The 22,696-nt window shown below is 47.7% G+C and overlaps 1 protein-coding gene across 1 annotated transcript; it reads left to right on the top strand.

Annotated features, from left to right (window-relative positions):
* Positions 1 to 463: 463 nt before the first annotated feature.
* Positions 464 to 13,764, top strand: LOC123085003 (putative leucine-rich repeat receptor-like protein kinase At2g19210). Its single transcript, XM_044506555.1, has 7 exons — positions 464 to 542; positions 669 to 1,730; positions 1,846 to 1,984; positions 12,628 to 12,699; positions 12,801 to 12,872; positions 13,209 to 13,378; positions 13,472 to 13,764. The coding sequence occupies exons 1-7, from the start codon at positions 464 to 466 to the stop codon at positions 13,762 to 13,764; spliced, it is 1,887 nt and encodes a 628-aa protein (XP_044362490.1).
* The last annotated feature ends 8,932 nt before the right edge of the window (positions 13,765 to 22,696 follow it).

The following is a 22,696-nucleotide window of genomic DNA, read 5'->3' as shown; positions in this document are numbered from 1 at the left end:
CGCCGGTGGCGACGACGACGAAGCACGGCGGCGGCGGTGAATGCGCTTTCTCGGTCCGCCGAGCGGTCCCGGTCAAAGACCGGACCGGACCGAGTGCTGAGCGGGCCTAATTTCCTGGACCGGACCGGCCAATTTTGCTAGCGGGCTGGGACCGAGCGTCCGGTCCTCCTCGGGCCACGAGCGGGCCAAAAAGCCCGCTCGCTGCGTCCACCCTGACGGAGGAGTAGGAACGCTTCCACCAAATCAATCTTACACATGTCACACTTGCATACCCAATGATTAACAAGGATTTACTTTTACTGTCAAATCATGGGTCCCAATCCCGTACACTTGATCCTTGGGTATGCAAATAATACTATGCTTAATTAGTAGGCATGTACGTAGTTTCCTTAGCGATGTTCTATATATTATGACTACGCTTCTCCATTAGCAGCTTGCATGCAATCAACGCGCCAGTAGAACAATGGCGCCCCGCTGGTGGCTGCTGATTCTCTTCCTCGGCTGCAGCGTACTCCAAGCTAGCTCCCAGCCTAACAGCAGAGGTCTCTCCCTCTCTCTCTGCCCTTCGTCGCCGGCAGAAAAAAAGCAGAAAAAAATTCTTATTTTCGTTATTAGTTTCTCGTGTAATCGTGCATGCCTCATTTTAGATTGCATATCCATGTGTGTAGGTTTCATCAGCATAGACTGCGGGCTAATGGGAGAGGAGAGCTATGTCGACGACGAGACGAACCTGTTATACGTCTCGGACGCTGGCTTCACCGACACCGGCACGCCTTACAACATCTCGGCTGAGTACTTTCGGCCATGGCGCTCCAGGAACGTCAGGAGCCTGCGGAGTTTCCCCGATGGTGCACGCAACTGCTACACGCTACGATCCCTAGTGTCCGGCCTCAAGTACCTCTTCCGCGCCACGTTTCTCTATGGCAACTACGATGGCCTTAACAAGCCACCAGCATCGTTCGACCTCTACATCGGCGTCAACTTCTGGACGGTGGTGAACATGTCTTGGTGGGGGTCGGACCAGGACAACAAGGCGGAGGTGGAGGCCATCGTAGTCGTGCCACACGACTTGGTGCAGGTGTGCCTGGTCAACACCGGCGGCGGGACGCCCTTCATCTCCGGGCTGGAGCTGAGGCCGCTGAAGATGTCGCTCTACCCACAGGCAACGGCGGAGCTGGGGCTGTTCATGCGGAGCAGGCGAAACTTCGCCGCGATAAACGAAACAATCATCAGGTTCCCCGATGATCCATACGACCGGCTATGGTACCCTAGGTCCGACGCCACGATGTGGACAGAGAGGTCGACGACCGAGAGGGTGGACGGCTTCGACAGCGGCAGCTTCGAGGCACCCATGGCGGTGCTTCAGACGGCGATAACGCCGCTGAACGCCTCCGGGAGCATCAATTTCGGCTGGGACACGGAGCCCCAACCAAACAACCCATCGCCGGGGTATCTTGCCGTCTTCTACTTCGCCGAGCTACAGGTGCTGGATGGGAACGCCTCTCGCCAGTTCTACATCAATCTCAACGACGAGCTCTGGCACAACAGGGCGGTGAAGCCCGAATACCTCTCCAGAATCAACTTATACAATGAATTCCCCAGCCCGCGCCAGAACCACTACGATATATCCATCAAGGCCACAGCCAATTCCACGCTGCCGCCCATCATCAACGCCTACGAGGTGTTCTCTGTCATCACCACCACCAACGTTGGTACAGAATCCCAGGATGGTAATCAATTTAATTAAGCACATGTTGACAGCTACTATTTATCTAGCTACCTTGTGCTACTGAAATAGTGGGTGCGATACTGCGATGTGATTAACTACTGCAATCATGCGTGTAGCATCTGCGGCCATGGCGATCAAGGCCAAGTACAAGGTGCACAAGAACTGGATGGGTGATCCATGCTTTCCCAAGACTATGACGTGGGATAGTCTGAACTGCAGCTATGCCACTGCCAGCCCTCCAAGGATCACAAGCATGTAAGAAGTTCATCTGGCCCACACCTAATGACATGTATTTCATGACGAAATATAGTCCTAATTACCTACATAAAAAACAATATTTGTCCCCTCGACTACTATTTGTCACTGTTTTAAAAATTAATCCCACAACTTAAATATCATGCATGTACTTCTTCAGCCCTGACTTTTCAAATTGGACAAATATAATGGGCCGCTGACCCGGTCAAAGCTTATGATCAGCAATGATATGGACGTTGATTCAGAAACGTGGCAGCCTAGTCATTACATTAAATAAATAAGTAAAGAATAACTTTAGCAACCATCTTTCTCAAACACTGTGATAATGTAAAGAAAATAGAAATAACAAGAGGTTTCCAGCAAGATAGTGGAATTAAAGGAATTCTAAGAAAAACGCTTGTGAGTTTTAAATATTATTGGAAATTCGAGAAAACTCATAAAAATTTGGAAACATTCTGTCATTTTATTTTTTCATGATTTTGTACAATATGTTTATGAGTTATCTTGAATTCCATAGTTCTTCATAATACTTCTTGAGCTCTTTTACTGTACCCATAGTTCTTCCTTGCGACATCTCATGTGCAGGAAAAAGCTGCCCCCCCCAGCGTTGCCTCACTGATCACTGTAGATTGCCCCGGCGTTAGCAGCACCTGATGCAAGCCCACCCGCTCGCACTGCCGCTCATTGCAGACGTCTTCGTCCCTCCATAGTGCGCATTCCTCGCTCGTTGTAGCAATTGCCATTGATGGTAATAGGAAAGGCAGATGATGGTTGCAACAAAATCATCGTCACTGCCATGGGGGGTCGCAACAACGCCATGTAGCAAAAGCCGATGACGGTTGCCGTAAAATCGCCGCCGCCGCCGTCGAGGGTCGAGGCAACACCATGAATGGGTGTAGGAAATGTCATTGCCGGTCGTTACAAAAGTAGACGGCGGTTGCAGCAAAATCATCGTCGCCGCCGTCGTGGGTCACATCATTGTCGTAACTGCTTGTAGCCATTGCCGCCCTGGTAGTAGCTTTTGCATCGCCGGTTCTAGCATCCCTCCTGCTTGGTTGCAGAATCCAATCGTCAGCGTCGTAGCACCCTGTGATCATCATCCCAGCACGACGCATTGCAGGTCACAACTTCTAGTTGGCATGTCGCGGCACGATGCAGTGCCATTGTTAACTCCGGCACACCACCTGTCATAGCTCCCAATGAGGCTGGCTGCAGCTACCGGTTAGCCGGTCGCAGCACCGCGTCCACAGCCGCCATTGGCCTGGACGCAGCACTAGCGCCACACACGTGCGAGGGTTAGCGGTCAACGCGAGGCTCCTCGCAGTGGTTGCTCGTGACGGCTCACAGTGCAGGGGGTAGAGGTGTGTGGCTCGAATTGGCACGACGTTAGGTGGTCGCCCACACACGACATTGAGGGGAAATGTGAGAGATACAATGGAGATGATCGAGCACGTGCAGGACCTCCATCGCAGCTGGTAGGGAGGAAAGAGCGAAAAGGAGAGATGCGAGAGGAAGAGATATAAGGATAGAGAGGACAGGTGGTGTGTGGGCCCCATGATGGCAAGGACATCGTGGGAGGTGACGCATTGCTAGGCTGGTTGTCCAGCTCAAATTGTTTTCCTGGGTGTCACTAGGAGCCGGTTGACCCGCGCGGTGACATATCGGACAACTGCCAAGCCATCCGATTGTGGCCTCGCGTATGCTCCAGATCGACAGGCTCGGTCAAATCTCCCCCCTTAGTGAGGAAAACATGAAAAAAGAAATTCACACACATCTCTTCCCTCGCAACGGCTCGCGCGCAGAAAAAATTTGTTGCCCAGGGTTGCCTCGCCACTTGCGGTTGATTGCCCGTCGGTTGCCGCATCTCCAGCAAACCCACCGCGCTCACACTGCTGCTCATCGCAAACGTCTTCGCCCCTCCATCGCATGCACACTCCTTGCTGGTTGTAGCAATTGTTGGTCGTAGCAAAAGTCGACGACGGTTGCAGCAAAATCATCATCGTCACCGTCGGGAGTCGCAACAACGACATGAATGGTTGTAGCAAATGGTGTCGCCAGTAGGAGCAAAATTCAATGATGGTTGCAGCAAAATCATCATCGTCACCGTCGGGAGTCGCAACAACGACATGAATGGTTGTAGCAAATGGTGTCGCCAGTAGGAGCAAAATTCAATGATGGTTGCAGCAAAATCGTCATCGTCATTGTCATCCTCGCGGGTCGCACCATCGCAGTAATTGGTTGTAGCAACTGCCATCGCTGGCACCAGTTCTAGCATCCCTCCGGCTTGGTTGCAGCATCACACACGTCGCCATTGTAGCAACCTGTGGTCACCATCCTAACACGGCGCACTGCGGGTCGCAACTTCCGGTGCGGCACGTCGCAACACGAGACACCACCGGTGGCAGATCCGACATATCGCGGCCACAACTCCCGGTGAGGCTAGTAGGAGCTACCGGTTAGCCAGTCATAACACCGCATCCCTAGTCGGTGGTGGCTTGGACGCAGCACCAGTGCCCCACCCCGTGCGATGGTTAGCGGTCTGCACGAGGCTCCCCACAATGGCTGCTCGTGACCGTCACAGCGCGGGGGGTAGAAGTGCACGACTCGGATTGACGAGGTGCCTGGTGGTCACCGGCGCACGGCATTGTGGGAGATGTGAGAGAGAGGAGGGAGCTCTGATGGAGCTCGCGCAAGACCTCCATGGCAGCCGGTAGGTAGGAAAAAGGTGAACAAGAGATATGCAAAAGAAAGAGATAGGGATAGAGAAGAAACGTGTTGCATGGGCCCATGATGGCACGCGCGTTGTGGGAGACCGTGGCTCAAATTGTTTCCCTATTTACTTTGAAAAATGATTGTTTTAAGAGCATGGTTAATAGTATAGCCGGCCGATGGCTATAAGGTGTTGCCATATCATCTATAGTCAAGTTTATAGCCTGTCAGTATAATAGTCAGATCTAAATAAGTACTGCTTCATTGATACATGTCCTACCTTCCTATCTCATAAAGTGTTTAGGAGCACATGCTACGGCCGGCTGTTAGTTAGTAGTCTGCTTCTCTTCTATCTCTTCTTCTCTCTCTGCCAACTCAGCAATAATATATTATTTTAAGTCTTATATAGCCCACCCACATCACCATATTATACTTGCTCTAAACCGGATGAGAAGAGCGAGACATAAGCCGCGTCGAGCGAGCGACACGCGTCCGCTGGGCCCCATGTGACGCTCCTCATCCCGGCCTTATCTAACGCAGGGAAGCCCACAACAGTATTTTCTATGCCGTTGTGTCGTCTTCCTCATGCTAGTCCCTTTCTCTTCTGTTACCCACTGCCCATGGCCGCGCTTCCTCTCCTTTGTCCTTAGAGCCTCCCCTCTCTTCCTGCCCCTCTCATCCCCTGATGACGGGTTTGTTGCAGCTGCTACTGCAGGGGGCACTGCTGCCGCTGTGGTGACTGCTCTGCCATGAATTAAGAGAAGTTTCGATGCACGACCACCCCCGGCCATGGCCGTCGAAGCTGCTGTTGCGACAGGGAGCATTTGCGCGTGGCCGTCGGAACTGCGATTTGACCACCGCGTGTGGCTCCCTGAGCTGCAATGGAGTGCGCCGCGCTGCGAAGGTGACTGTGGAGAATGGCCGACGGCGGGCGCTGCAACTCCGATGATGTTGCTTTGAAGCTGTTTGGAGCACCGCCGGTGTTGCACTGGAGCAATGCTGGGACGCCGGAAGCATAGCCGGCGCTGCAATGGAGCTTCGCCAGGACGTCGGAAGCATAGCCTGCGTTGCAATGGAGCTTCGCCGGAGTTGCAATAGAGCTTCGCCGGACATCGTTGGTGCTGCGTTGGAGCTCGTCAGGACTGTGATGGAGTTTCGCCGAAGTTGCAATGGAGCTTCGCCGGACGCCGTCGGTGCTGCGTTGGAGCTCCGCGGGGGCTGCAATGGAGCTACGTCATACGCCGCCGGTGCTGCGTTCGAGCTATGGTCGTGCTGGACACTACTAGGAAAAGGGCGATAGATAATATGGACATTAATGGCGCACCACACATGTGGTGCGCCACTACTATATACTAATGACACACCATGTGTTGGTGCGCCATTAGTTACTAATGGCGCACCAAATCCACGGTGCGCCATTAGTAACATTTTTTTTCAAAACTAGTAATGGCGCACTACATCCACGGTGCGCCACTAGTAATTTTTTTTCGAAAAAAAATTCATTTTTTTCAAAACTAGTAATGGCGCACCACACACACGGTGCGCCATTACTAGTGCACCATTACTAACTTGGCCTAAAAATTTCACCGAATGCACACCCCCTGGACCGCCTTTTCAGTTTTTAAAAAAATAAAAAATAATAAGTTTCCCATGTGATATGTGGTCTACTTGTTGGGAAAAATTACAAATATGAATTTCGACTTTATTTGCAAAATCTCTCTGGAGTTTGTAAAATGGGCATAACATTTGCATACGAACTCGGATTAAAAAGTTTTTTATATGAAAAATCATTTACTCGAAAAGTTAACAGAATAATCCTCAAAAACCTAACAGAAAAAAAGTTACGGGGCTTTTACGATCTAGAGGGGAAAAATGAAAAAAAAATCAAACTTACTAGTGGCGCACCGTTTGCTAGGTGCGCCACTAGTAACAGAAAAAAAATTGGTTTTGATTTTTTTTTTGGAATTTGTTTTCAAAAAATGATACGTAATATGACCGGGAAGTTTGAAATATTTTTCAAAATTTCATCATACTCATGAACATGAACAAACTCCTAGACATCAACAAGGTTTAATAGGATTGATATGATAGATATATCAACAAGTGTCTGTTAAGTGAGGTGGTGCTGGCGTTGGATAGAGCTGCGAAGTTAAGCGTGCTCGAGCTGGAGTAGTGTGAGGATGGGTGACCTTCCGGAAAGTTTGACTACATAGTGCGATTTGACTTGAGATTAAGCATATTGATCCGAGATTAAGCCATAGTGACCCGAGATTAAGAAAAAACGAAAAAAAATTGAAAAAAATTTCTGAAAAAATATTTGAAAAAAATTTGTTAGCAATGGCGCACTTCTATGTGGTGCGTCATTACTAAGTCAGATAGTAATGACGCACCGTGTGATATACTAAGGATGCGTCATTAGTATTAAATTCTAATGGCGTAATGCTAGTGGCGCACCTATAGTGCGCCATTAGTAGCCAAAACAGGTGCGTCACTAGCAGGCCTTTTCCTAGTAGTGGGGCTATGCCGCGTGGAGCTTAGCCGGGTGCCAGCAACGTTGTGTTGAAACTGTCGCACGCTTGCTGCTGCCATGGCGTGCTGCATCAAGGGACCACCACTGTGTTCATCCGACGATCACTGGCTAGGCGGATGATTTTGTAGAGAAATCTTTCGGCCGATTTGTAGCATCCGCAATTTACTTTCCACTGCTTAGTGCGATTTGACTTGAGATTAAGCATATTGACCCGAGATTAAGCCATAGTGACCCGAGATTAAAAAAACGAAAAAAAATTGAAAAAAATTTCTGAAAAAATATTTGAAAAAAATTTGTTAGCAATGGCGCACTTCTATGTGGTGCGTCATTACTAAGTCAGATAGTAATGACGCACCGTGTGATATACCAAGGGTGCGTCATTAGTATTAAATTCTAATGGCGTGATGCTAGTGGCGCACCTGTAGTGCGCCATTAGTAGCCAAAGCAGGTGCGCCACTAGCAGTCCTTTTCCTAGTAGTGGGGCTATCCGCGTGGAGCTTAGCCGGGTGCCAGCAGCGTTGTGTTGAAACTGTCGCACGCTTGCTGCTGCCATGGCGTGCTGCATCAAGCGACCACCACTGTGTTGATCCGACGATCACTGGCTAGGCGGATGATTCTGTAGAGAAATCTTTCGGCCGATTTGTAGCATCCGCAATTTACTTTCCACTGTTTACGGGGTGTGATTAATATCCATCACTGGAGATTTTGGGCATGAATCACACGATATACCTGGAAGAGTGGATTCGAATTTCCATCTTCTTGCATTATTTTTCCCTTATATATGAAGGGAAAAAGCAACGTCAGTTAACTTTCCATGGTTTTTATAGAGTGGACACCAATTTACCTGTTGTTTATTTGGTTATTGGACCTGGCACTCTGCCATGAGCAGGGTGGATTAGAATCGCGCCACACTTCATTTTTGTGTATTTTTCTACCCATGACACAATAGCTACCAGTGCACGGAATCCTGGGACGGAGGGAGTAGTATATTTTTAGAACATTGACGTTGATTACTCCATCGGTTCCTAAAAATAAGTATTTTTAGAGATTCCAATAAGGAGTATATATGGAACAAAATGAGTGAATTTACATGCTAAATTATGTCTATATACATTCATATGTAGTTTTTATTGAAATCCCTAAAAAGACTTATATTTCTATATTGCTCTATAGTATACAAGTAACTCAAAATGTGGACCGTTGGATAATTTCAATTGATTGGCTCACGTTTGTTTGCTCGGGTCCTGAATCGTTGTGGTGCTACATGTACCGTTGGATAAGACAATCCTACGGCTGTCATTCCAGGCATTCACGGTGGTGCAGCGGGGCTCCTCATGCACACATGGCAGCCGTGCTAAACATGTGACCTATGGGGGCCCATATCTGGTAAACTCTAGAGGTATCCCTTTTTTACATAATAACTAGAACATGAAGACGCGTGTTGCTGCGCCCATCCATTTTTGTGAAAGAACTATCGAAAATGAAATTCAACTGAGAATAAAGAATAACTAATACAAATAATTAGGCAGCTGTGGTTGTGGCAACGGAAATTCCATCTCAACATTAAAACTAACGACCCCGAATCAACAACCACAAAGTTTTGAAGAAGTTATGATGCGCATTGGAGCGTGTGGTGCATCCGGTGCGCCCGATCCTAGTTTATATTTTCGAACCTTGAAAATAATCAAAAATGATGATGATGTTGAATAATCATATATCTACCATGATTCGCGTTTTTAAATTTAACTTTGAAAATCATACCGTGGAAAAAATTCCTATATGAACAGTGGTTAATTACCCATGGGCTATGAATTCACATTAGTTTTTGCTGAACATTGTATACATGGTGTGTCTATGTACTCTATATTTCGGGGTTTTTCTTTAGTTTCTAATATATAAACTCCCAGAGCGCCCGATATATTCTTACATCACCGAGTACTAATTAATTACCAAAGTATGCTGGCCCAGGGTATGGTACAAAGAACTGATTAAGAAAGGCAGTAGAAAAATTTGAAGAGTTCACCAAAATGAGGCCACACAACAATATAGCTAGATTAAGAAAGACATTATCAACTTGCAGGTAGCCACAATAAGTTGGCCCAAAAAAAAGTAGCGAAAACGACATTGAGGCAGTTGATCTGTCCATTAGTTCTTCACTAGTCGGGACAGAAATTATAAATGAAATTCCGAGTTTAGAGAAGCTAAAAAATAAGAGTTCAACAACTTATCTTGCTTGGCGCCCCACCGCTCGGACGAACTCAACGTCCTCCTTATATGAGAATAATGTGGGCAATGCAACAGAAGATGGTGGGCAAGCACCGGACGCAGCGGATCCACGTGAATTCAGCATGAGTCCATCTATGCAAAGCTCCAGTCTGGTGGGTGAGAAACCAATCTGTACTATCTCCGCACCAACGCTGATGCCATGCTCTCCCGCACTAGCTGCAACATCATGCAGCGGCATAGGTCCACGGGGCACTCACCAGAACAAAGTAGCTTTGCGTCCTCCAGCTCAATGGTCATGGCGAACTCAGTGGCATGCCCCGACACTCAACCACCCTCTCTCCCAGGCAGATCTGTTGCTCCGCAGCTTTGCTCCGTCTTCGCTGCTGGTCGGTCACGCCGATGGTGGAGAAGAGGGGCGAGGGAGGGACATGGCAACATATATATGCGGGAATGAGCGGGCCCCTGAAGCGAGTGCACCAGCCCAACACACAATCCCGGCCCGATCAACAACAGTCGGCCGAGATAGTTTTGCGGAGCAGCGGCCCAAGAGATAAATGAAGACGCCCAGGTGAATGTACGATGGATGATGGATCGGACGGTTAGCTACGCCAAAGCGCTGTGAAGGCTCCTAGGTGGCTTCGTTTTACTGTTTCTCAATTACTCCCTCCGTCAAGGTGCATAAGTCATCTTACGAAAATAATATATTTCCAAAATGTTTAGGCGTCGTTCATTAACTTTCCATCTCGATCCACTGCCCTCGTTGGCCAGCGAGTTCCTCGTGGAAACCACTTCCTTCCTGCAGCAACGACTGCATTGATTAGGCGATGAAGTGTGTGGGCCTGCATGGAGCAGTAAACCGGCATGACACAATAGCTACCAGTGCAAGGAATCCTGGGACAGAGGGAGTATATTTTTAGAACATTGACGTTGATTACTCCATCTGTTCCTAAATATAAATCTTTTTAGAGATTTCAATAAGAACTATAAACAGAGCAAAATGAGTGAATGTACACTCTAAAATATGTCTATTTGCATTCATACGTAGTTCTTATTGAAATACCTAAAAAGACTTATATTTCTATTTTACTCTATAGTAGAAAAGTAACTCGCAATATGGACCGTTGGATAGTTTCAGTTGAATGCCTCACGTTTGAATGCTCAGGTCCTGGATCGTTGTGGTGCTATATGTACCGTTGGATAAGAAAATCCTACAGCTCTCATTCCAGGGATTCGCGGCGGTGCAGCTAAGCTCCTGCATGCGCAGATGGCAGCCACCGGGCTGGTACTGAACATGTGACACATGGGGCCCATTTCCGGTAAACTCTAGAGGTTTCCTATTTTAGGAAAAAATTACTCCCTCCGTCTAGGTGCATGAGTCACCTTTCAAAGTTCTGATATTCCCAAAACGTTTAGGCACCGTTCATTAACTTTTCATCTCGATCCCCTCCCAGCCCCGTTGGCCAGCGAGCTCCTCGTGGAAACCCCTTCCCTCCTGCAACAACGACCAATGCATGCAGCGTTCATCACGCAAGAATTCAAAGATAGGTTGCATGCGATGAAGTGTGTGGGCCTGCATGGAGTAATAAACCGGAATCTGTTAACTGCTCCAATTAATTGATGTGTTTAGAAGAGAGAAATCAGGCTTTGATTGGAAGGAAGGCCGGTCCAGTTTCTCCTTCTCCTCCAATCTGCTTGCGCCTAGGTCGTGTTGCACCTTCTAATGTGACTTATGCACTAGGACGGAGGGACACAACTGCCTTAGATAAAAGGTGAACCACATATTTGAGAACTCCTACTTTATCATCACTTTTGTGTTTAGACTCAAGATGAGTGAGATGTGATTATTTAAATATTTAAGAATTTTGTGTAAATATTATAAATATTTATTTATGTCACACATGTGTACCGTTCGCATTGTTTGCTATATAGGCCTGACATAAAGATCAACTTTCCATGTTGGGAATCATTCTGAAAGAATTATAAAAGGAATCTAACACAAGTATATGATAAAGAGATGAATGGTTTATTTCAGGGTTTTATTCACAGTGTGCACTATCTGGGGTAAATGGCATGTGAAAACGTCGATGGCCATAAAATGACAACATAAAAGTAATTTAACAACTACTTTAAATATTGAATTAATAGGCCACCTCCATGTCAAGCGCCTAAAAACAATTTGTTTCATAAGTTCTGTCCACGGTCTGATTCAGGTCCAGCGGGTCACAACTTCATCTTCTTTCTGCCCCTCAGCACCCCTCTAAACCTCGCTAGATTGTAAAGCTGGTGACCTCCCTGCACCCCTATTGCACCTGAACCCATCAACCTAGGACTCTCCTCGACAGACAACGATGTTGTCGTGCCGTCCTGACTCTGGGCCACTCCTGGCTTGGCCTCACCGGCACACATGTCTCGGCATCAGACGCTAGGTTAAATCGACTGGTCCGATTTGCAATTCATGCAACTAACAGTGACTAATTTTTCTATGATATTACTCACTCTTATCTTATGCTCTATTTATAACATTCACGAACCCTTTTATTTTTGCAATATTTATTGAAAAATGGAACATATTGTGTGAGGCATCCCATCTGAGTTATTCATTATTTTTGTGCATGTTCAAACATTGACGTGCAAAGCATGTGCAACTAACTAGTAGGAACAGAGGGAGTAATACTACTTCTGTTTCAAGATATAAGACGTTTTGGTAGACTAAATTAGCCTACCAAAACGTCTTATATTTTGTAACAGAGGTAGTAATTTCTTAGAAATAATATGCAACTGCTTGCTCAAATAATCAGGTAAGAGTACCCTTTTGAATGAAGGGTTATATTTAACTGGTACTCCTACGCCTGCCTTGGAAACCCCTATGTTTTTACGAATTTCAGTTTCATTATTCCCACATTTTAAGTAACTTTTCTACAATATTCATGTTTTTATTTTGTCCTATGTTGTGTGATGGGCTGCTTTCCTGTGCAGAACCACCAACGTGTTACTTTTACCACTTTAGCTGAGGCCTGAGACTAAAATTGTCTAGTTTGAAAATTTTAGAGTCCAAGATGTGTTGTTACGAAGTTTCAGGACCAAATCTAGAATTGCAAAATAGTTGTTAGGCCAAAAGGTTCCTTATTTTGCTACGGATAGCGGAACTGATCCTTTGTATATGTGTTTTTGTTTGTAGAAATCTGTCATCCAGTGGCTTGAATGGTGATATATCGTCTTCGTTTGCAAATCTCAAGGCTCTCGAATACTTGTACTACACCCAGAGTTCTAGATTTATTTGGTTTAATATTTTCCTAGGTTTCAGCAGCAAAAAGTCTCACAGATTAAAGGCTTTGTTGCCATATCTTGCAGGAATTTGTCAAACAACAACTTGACAGGCTCAATTCCAGATTCCCTTTCACAATTACAGTCCTTGACAGATATGTAAGTTGGGCGACAAGTTAGCACTACTTAGCTAATGTCATCTTTGGTCCGTATGCACGCAGATTTAATTACAGCTCAAACACTACACACATGACATACGTAATAATTAATAAGATTTTGATCGAATTATTTAATTATCACCCGGTGGTAGTTACAATCATGTCTAATATACTACCACGTGGTTCAGAGATTTGTCTAACAACCAGCTCAATGGATCTATCCCCTCTGGACTTCTCAAAAGAATTCAAGATGGCTCCCTGAATATAAGGTACACATACACACTTCAAATTTTTCATAAGGTATTTTCATGAATTAACTTGGTAATTAATTTATTAGACATGGCAACAATCCAAACCTTTGTATCGGCGACAATTCATGTCAGCTTGCTGCTAAAAGGAAGAGCAAACTGGCCATCTACATTGTTGTCCCCTTACTTGTCATTGTGGTGATAGTATCTGTGGCAGCCCTAGTCTTGTTCTCACTAAGACGACGAAAGCAGCAGCAAGGTGAGAGTGGGGCCTTTTCCAGCATGATCCATCCAGCACACAATAATGTCCTCTTGGTATATTTATTCATCAATTGCCTAATTATACATGAAGGATCAATGAACAATATGGCCACAATAAAGCCGCAGAATGAGGAGGAAATGCCAACGAGCCATGGCGGTGCTAATGATTCGCTGCGACTAGTCGAGAACCGCCGGTTCACTTACAAGGAACTCGAGGTGATAACCAATGGCTTTGAGCGGGTGCTTGGCAAAGGAGGGTTCGGCCGCGTCTATGATGGCTTCCTGGAGGATGGTACTCAAGTGGCGGTGAAGTTACGGTCTCATTCCTCCAATCAAGGCATCAAGGAGTTCCTCACAGAGGTACAATGGAACCATATCCTATGACAGCACATGTCTTCAACTGTCGGCACAAATGTGTGATTCCCATATGATAATTTGATATGCTTGTGCAGGCTCAGATTCTAACCCGGATTCATCACAAGAATCTTGTGAATATGATTGGTTACTGCAAGGATGGGGAATATACGGCTCTTGTGTGTGAGCACATGTCACAAGGAACCCTGCAAGAACACATTGCTGGTATGAATACCAATTCTGAATGGCAAAAAAAAGTAGCTTTTGACTCACATGAAATAATATAGCACATACGCAAATATGCAGGTCATCCGCGTCTGAACTATTGTATACTAATCTGGGAGTCATGGTGTTCTTGTGTTTGCAGGAAGCAATCAAAGTTTACCTTGGAGGCAGAGGCTTCGAATCGCACTTGAATCTGCACACGGTTCTTGCTCAAATCAGCCTATTGTTGTTGCTTTTTTTGTACAATAGAAGAGAACAATATTCTAGCCTTTGAATTCTTTGGAGGCACTTTGTGCTGTCGGATGCACGTCTTGTTTCCAGAATCTTATGGTTGGCTGGTCTTGTGACGTGTAGGGTTGGAGTATCTGCACAAGGGGTGCAACCCGCCTATTATCCATAGGGATGTCAAGGCCACCAACATCTTGTTGAATGCTAGAATGGAGGCCAAGGTCGCAGATTTCGGCATGTCCAAGGCCTTCGATCACCACAATGGAAATTACATTTCAACAAATACAATTGTTGGTACACCCGGATATGTTGATCCAGAATACCAGGCGACAGTGAAACCCAGGACCAAGAGCGATGTATACAGTTTTGGTGTGGTATTGCTAGAGCTGGTCACTGGAAAGCCGGCCATCCTCTCAGATCCGGAGCCCATGAACATTATCCATTGGGTCCAACAGCGTCTAGCGAGAGGCAACATAAAGGGTGTGGTGGACGCACGAATGCATGGCAGTTACAATGTCAATGGCGTTTGGAAGGTGGCCGAGATTGCACTCAAATGCACTGCCCAGACATCAACGCAGCGGCCCACCATGGCCGACGTTGTTGCGCAACTACAGGAGTGTGTGGAGCTCGAGGAGCGCACCCATGACTTTGACAATGGTGGCAGCAAGAATGGTTACTCGAGCTGGAATTATAATGCTTATGCCAGTGGGCAATCCACTGATGTGAGCAAGAAGGCTGGATTTGGGACGGAACTGAGGATGCCAACGGTGGGTCTCGGTCTAGCTCCTACTACACGTTGAAAGGCGATCTTCATCTAAAACCATTTATATAATTGTTATTTTCTTGAAGTGGTTGTGAGATCGCTAATAATGTTGCACATTAAGTGCAAGTGGATAATTTTCAGATAAGTTGTGTGCAATTTGTATTTTTTTAAAGTAAGGCATCAGAGTCCATGTATTTGTATAAGTAGATGATACCCCGCACATTGTTGTGGTGATCTTGTTAAAGGAAATGCATAATAATGTGCTACATAAACCACTAAAACTAATGAAAATAAAATGTAACAGTATGCTTTCGATTACACTTTAATATATGAATCATATAAAAATGATATATAAAGGTGAAGATATATATTGTACTTGAAAGGGTTCCATTTCACATGTTGGTGGAGGATCAACTATATATGTATGCTCCAAGTGCCCAACACATATACTGTGTCCATTAGAGCACAATTCTTAGTGCAAAAAAAAAAAACTAATGACTTACATTAATGAACTAATGATGACGCATGACAATGTTGCATGGATATAGTAATGAAAAATATGTAACTTGTACATTTTATGTATGACTTGCTGATGTGGCATAGTTGTACGGCTAGAAAAAATAAGTACTGGATTGTGCCTATTTATATAGCTATAAAGGAGAAGAGTGTCGTTTTTAATTTCGCGGGTTGAAGGCTTTTCTTCGGACTGTTGGAGGCTTTCTGTTGAAAAATAAGAGTATTTCTGTCTCCTAATGCCAACCACTTTTTTTCTTCGAAAAGAGGGGACTCACCGGCCTCTGCATCAGAACGATGCATACGGTCACTTAGATAAATAAAAAAGGTTCAACAATGTCATAGAGTATTGAAACAAAATAAAGGCGAGCTCACATAGAGCCTCGACCCTAAAACAAGAAAAGGCCATAAAGCCACAACCGGCTGGCAAAATAAAGATAGGAAAACTAATTGCCTATCCTATTACATGACCGCCATCCAAACCGGTTGAACATATCCCGCGCTACCATCTCCCACCGGACAGATCCAGTAACCAAACGCTCCCTGGCCTCCGTCGGAGTGAGAAGGGACCACATACGGATCAGCGCCGTAGCACGGAATACAACCTGCAAAAAATGAATAGTAGTTATTCTGTTAAAAACCAAATCATTTCTGCAGTTCCAAATTGCCCATAACAACGCACAAACTCCTACACGAATGTGTCTAGCTGTATCGGACTCTATCCCATCCAGCCACGTTCCAAATAACGACCCGACCGAACTCGGAGGAGTAATGTTAAAGGCAATTTGCACGGAGCGCCACAAAATTCTCGCCAACGGGCACTCAAAGAAGAGATGCTTAATGGTCTCATCCCGATCACAGAAACTACACCTAGTAGATCCTGTCCAATTGCGCTTAACCAAGTTGTCCTTTGTTAAAATGACCTGTTTATGGACAAACCACGTAAACACTTTAATTTTCAAAGGAACTTTGACTTTCCACACATGTTTGGAGCTAGGAATGACACTCGAGTTAATAACATCGATGTACATCGACTTAACGGTAAATTGTCCAGACCTAGTAAGTTTCCAACACAACTGATCGGGCTGATGATGTAGCTGGACTTCCATCAGTCTACGCACCAGATGAAACCAAGCTTCCCATCTATCACCAACAAGCACCCTCCTAAACTGGATATTAAGGGGAATGGACTGCATAATCGTTGCCACTAGCGCATCACGGCGATGGACAATACGATACAGAATTGGGTACTGTAATGCCAATGGTGTATCACCAAGCCAAGTGTCCTTCCAGAAACGAGTATCGTTGTCATCTCCGACAATAAACTTTGTTCTATTAAAGAAGGCTGCCTTAACTCTCATAAGCCCCTTCCAAAACGGCGAATCAGTTGGTCTCACTATGACCTGTGACAAAGTTTTGGAATGATGATACTTGTTACGGAGAATCTATGCCCAAGTTGCGTCAGTCTCAACTGATAGCTTATACAGCCACTTACTAAGCAGGCATCTGTTCTTGACCTCAAGATTCTCGATACCCAACCCCCCTTGATCCTTTGGTCGACAAATAACACCCCACTTGGCGAGTCTATACTTTCTCTTAAGATCATCACTCTGCCAAAAAAATCTTGATCGATAGAAGTCCAGCCTTTTCCTAACCCCAACTGGAACCTCAAAGAAAGATTGTAGGAACATCAGCATACTTGTGAGCACGGAATTAATAAGAATTAACCTGCCTCCATAAGACATAAGTTTGCCCTTCCAGCAACTAAGTTTCTTTTCGAACCGATCTTCGATGCATTTCCACTCTCTGTTCGTGAGTTTACGATGGTGAATGGGTATACCTAGGTAAGTAAAAGGTAAAGCCCCTAATTCACATCCAAACAATTGCCTATAAGCCTCTTGTTCCTCCTTGGCCCTACCAAAGCAGAACAACTCGCTTTTATGAAAGTTAATCTTTAAATCGGACAATTTTTCAAATAAGCACAACACCAGCTTCATGTTTCTTGTTTTTGCCAAGTCATGCTCCGTAAAGATGATTGTATCATCAGCGTATTGCAGAATGGACACACCCCCATCAACTAGGTTAGGCACCAAGCCACCTACCTGACTGGCCTCCTTTGCCCTGCCTATGAGAATTGCCAACATGTCAACCACAATGTAGAACAAAATAGGGGAAATTGGATCTCCTTGCCCTCAGGCCTTTGTGTGTCTGGAAATAATGCCCTATATCATCATTAACTTTAATTCCAACACTTCCTTTTTACATAAAGGATTCTACCTGGCGTCGCCAAGCCTCATCAAAACCCTTCATGCGTAAGGCCTGTTGAAGAAATGGCCATTTGACTTTGTCATACGCTTTTCCTAAATCCACTTTGAAAACAACCCCATCCAGCTTTTTCGTGTGGATTTCATGGAGTGTTTCATGAAGGACCACTACCCCCTCAAGGATGTTCCTGTCCGGCATGAAAGCAGTTTGGGTAGGTTGCACAACAGCATGCGCGATCTGTGTGAGCCTATTGGTCCCGACCTTAGTGAAAATTTTGAAACTAACATTAAGAAGACAGATTGGCCTGAATTGCTCAATTCTCACAGCCTCTTTTTTTTAGGAAGTAGGGTGATCGTTCCAAAATTTAGCTGAAAAAGATGAAGTTGTCCAGCAAACAGATCATTGAACAAAGGCAACAAATCCCCTTTAATGATATGCCAACATATCTTATAAAACTCCGCTGGAAATCCATCGGGGCCCAGCGCCTTGTTATTTTTCATTTGCGAAATGGCCTCAAGTACCTCTTTCTCGGAGAAAGGAGCCGTAAGAATATCATTCTCCACCGCTGTGAGCTGAGGAACATCCTCAACCCTGGACTCATCCAGAGACACACAGTTCTTTTCTGGAGGGCCAAACAGCTGCTTATAGTACTCGGTAATGTACAATTTTAGGTTTTCCTGTCCTGCAATTGTACCCTCATCTTGCTCAAGCTGAAAGATCCTCTTCTTTCGATGCTTACCATTAGCGATCATGTGAAAGAATTGAGTGTTCGCGTCCCCCTGGACTACTCGCCGAACCTTGGCCCGCAACGCCCACTTCAACTCTTCTTCCCTAAGAAGTTCTTTCAGACTCAATTCCGCGTCAAGCTTGGCATGAAGCTCCACGGCCGGCAGTATCGTGGTTTCTGCTTTTACATCCAGGGACTGAATAAGGGAAAGGACCCTTTCCTTTTTTACCTTATAAATCCTGCTAAGATGCTTAGCCCATCCATGCAGGAAACTCCTCAAGTGCCTAATCTTATTCTGCCAGCGCTGAAGCGCAGTCTTCCCTCCTGAATCCTTAGCCACCTCTCTAGCCACAAGATCAAGGAAGCCTTCACGTTCAAACCAAGCCATCTCAAAGGAGAACACATCCTTGTTCCCCAGGTGGGAGGGCTCACCAGAGTCCACAAATAACGGCGTGTGGTCAGAAATACCACGGGACAGGGCCTAAACTGTTACTAGAGGAAACTTTTGTTCCCAATCGACACTGGCCAACACTCGATCCAACTTCTAATTATATTGAAATCACCCCCACCAGGATAGGCAACTGCTCGGAACCACAAATCCAAACGAGATCAGCCAAGAACTCGGGCTTGAGCTCGGGCTGCGGAGCCCCATATACCGCAACCAGAGCCCAATTAAACCCATCTTCCTTTGATCGCACCCGGAACTTGACTGCAAAGTCACCCATAACCACACTGCGAACCTCAAGCGTTTCGCACCTAACGCCGAGTAAGATTCCACCCGATCTCCCTCTCGGCGGCAAGCAATGCCAATCAAAATCTATACCCCCCGACAAAGTATTTAGAAATTGAGGTGCAAAATTATCTCTACCCGTCTCTGATAGAGCGATAAAATCTAAGTGATGCTCGATAGACGCCTCAGCAAGAAACCTTCTTTTAGCCAAGTCCTTTAGACCTCTGCTATTACAAAAGATTCCTTTCATAGTTCATCATGGATTTTTTTTGCCGTACGAATCCTAGCACTCCTACACACTGTGGACACTGGGTACACCTTCCGTTTCCACTTGCGCTTGGGGACAGTTTGACGCTACAACTGGTCCTCACAACCAGTGTCAGAGGGGCTAGCCAAAACTATCTCATTAGAATCTTCCTCTACTTCCGCCTCAGACCTAGGTGGCATAAGATCCGCACAAAAATTGTCGAGCACCCTGACCCCGAGCGCATCAACCTCAGAATCACTCATGGGTTTAACAGCCGCAATATTACGAATCATCTCTAAGGCCCGCTCAGCCTCTAGATCCAAAAGATCATTAATAGAATTAGAAATTTTAGTGCCATTACTACCCAGCGAAACTCCTAATTGATTTGCATTATCAACAATCTCATCATTTGAAAAATACAAAATGGAATTAGAAGTATTGACCGACATACTAGTAGTTACCTCCACGTCACGAAGCTTGGCCGCCCTCATGGTGCACCCCTGCTGAATGTCATCCACATCCGGCTGTGCCTGGAGACGGCCACTCACCCGGCGCCCCTAAGACATCGGATCCTGAATCCCGCCAAACGCAATGACCTCCTCCCGAGAGATCGCGGTTGGGGTCCGGCCTCCTGCCTCACCCTAACCAGCTGGCCGATCCACCTGCACGTGCTCCCCCACAGCCTCGCCAGAAGTTGGACAGACACGCACCAAAATCTCAGACGCCTGGCGCGCCCCACAAGACGGGGCCGGCAGCGAGGGTGGTGGAGGCAGAACAAGGGCCGCCTGCCCTCGCTTCCCACTCAGCACCGGAGAAGCCAACACCACAGGCGCCTTAGGAGGAGAAAGCTCCGAGGCCACCTGCCCCGAGCTCTCTCCCGAAGGCAAAGCCGACACCAACCGAAAGGAAGACGCAACGGGAGAAGAGATACCCGAGGCCTCCTACCCCAGACCTCCTCCCAACGAAGAAAAGGACACTAGAGCCACCTGCCCCGCATCCCCTTCCTCAGCAGAAAGAGAGCGATCCGAGGCCGCCTGCCCCAGGGCTCCTCCCGACACGCCAGGCACGAGAAGCTGCGTCCTCTCCTGAGGGGGAACCACGTGCTGAGCAGAAGAGGGAGTGGCCACCTGCCGACTCACCTCCTCCTCCCCCAGACCGAAAGTGCTGGAACCCCAAGATCCCCAGGACTCGTATCCACAGCATCCTGAAACCCCAAAGCAGGCAACACGAGCTCAAAAGCCTCGTCGGACTCGACCCGATCACTCCACAACCTCGATGGTGCAGAAGAGGGCTCGAAGGACCAAAATATCAGAGTCGTCGAAGGCACCAAGGAGGGTTGGGCAGCTCCATCCCCGGTCGTCGCGGTCTCGGACCCCGGCCCCTTGGACAGCTGTCGTCCAGAGTCCTCGACCGGCGGCTCCTGTACTCCCGCGCCACCATCACCCTCGTGCATATCAACGTCAGACTCGTGAGCCGATGCAGCCAGAAGGCTCTCATCCTCAAACTCAATAACTAGATTATAAATCCTGCCTCGATAAGCCCACTTAACCACTTCCGGCACATACTCAACGTTCAGAATACTGACCAGAACCCGAGCAATCCCGTGAGCTCTGGTGAAAGCCATGTCCACACGCTCAGGCTTCCCCACTAGAATGCCCATGCTGGCCACAACCCGAGCATCCTGCAGCGGCATAGAGGGGCCCCCGAAAAAACGCAACCACGCCTGCGTAAGCGGTTTGCCCTGAGGCTCAACAAGCTTCCGTTCCTGAAACTCAAGGATGCCATCAGTACCCGGCACCTTACACATCCCAAAACTCAACAACCTCTGCAGATCCTCCACGGAAGGGAACTCAACCCTGAACATCTTATCATCAAGACTAACAAGGTCCCACTGGAAATCCCCAGGGGCCAACTCTCGAAGCCTCTGCACGATCTGTGTCTCAGACACCTCCCCTCTGGTGACCTTGACAATCCCCGTGGTCAGACTCGGGGACTCGTCAGAAACCTCATGCTTAGTCGGAGACTCGAAAAAAGTTAGCTCAGCACAGTAAACTACATATATCATGAGTGACGGTGCCTGATCGCGCAGTAACGGACAATCCCCAGAGTCGTGTGCCAGTTTACCGCAGGTATCACATAACCGGACCACACACTCCGCAATGAAGTGGCCCTTGTCTCTGCAACGATAACAAAGCATCTTTTCCTTCCTGCGCGCCCACTTGGACGCCCTATCAGACTCAGTCCTATCCATCATCTCTACGGACACATCAGTCATACCCTAGTTCTCAGGAACCGGAACAGTAGCAAGAGCCGTCACCACCTCCATAGCGTGACTGGTCAACACTGGCTCCTCGGCAGCCCCTCTATCTGTCGTCTGCTCGACAACAACAGGTGGTGGCGGTGGACGTGGACGGTACTGTCCCCCTCGCCCTCCCCGACCACCACGATGTCCACAGAAGCCACATTGCTGTCTAGGCTCCGGGCCAGAAGCACCCTCAACAAAGCCACCCTGGGGACCCAGGAACGGTCGCTCTGCCGAACCGTCGCTCTGCCAAGCATAACCTCGACCACCGCCTGTCGACGACGATCCACGGTGCACACCTGCCCCATAGGCGTCGAAACCATCGTCTCCCCATTGTCCCCGAGGCGCGGCATTAGCACCAGACGTAGGTTTGATGACGAAGTGAGGTGGCGGTGCTGGCCTAGGCTGATGTCCCACTGACCCCAGCGCCCCCGTCGTTGGCGGCTTAGGCGCCGTGCCGCCCCGACCAGCAGCACCACCAGCCAGCCCACCACGACCAGGCGCCAAACCAAAAGCCGCAGGCACCGGCACGCGAGCGCCGGCAGGTGCCGTGGCGCCACGCCCCACGGCCGCACCCGCCAACGCGCCTCCCCGCCCGACCGTCGGCAGCGCCGGGGGCACCGCGCCACGGCCAGCACCAGGGAGCAGGGTACCCCGGCCGGAGGCAGCAGCCGGCGGCGGCGCAGCCGAAGGCACCGCTCCACGGCCACCGCCCGACAGAGACGCGGCCCCAGCGCGGCCCGCCCCAGGGGGCTCGGCCGGTCTCTTCCCCGCTGCGCCACGTCCAGCCATGGACTCTAGTGGAGGAATGCGACGAGCACGACCGCCAGGATCCGCCCGCCAATGTGGAGTACGCCGAACCAAAACCCTACGACGCGAGTTGGAGGAGGAGGAAACCGATCGATCGCTGCATGCGTCTCTAACGTCGTCGATCGATACAGCCTCGACACCATCCTTTTCCA

The sequence above is a fragment of the Triticum aestivum genome, chromosome 1B, assembly GCF_018294505.1.
Source record: "Triticum aestivum cultivar Chinese Spring chromosome 1B, IWGSC CS RefSeq v2.1, whole genome shotgun sequence".
NCBI lineage: Eukaryota > Viridiplantae > Streptophyta > Magnoliopsida > Poales > Poaceae > Triticum > Triticum aestivum.
Note: the sequence above shows the minus strand (reverse complement) of the source record. Positions and strands in the feature narration are given on the sequence as shown.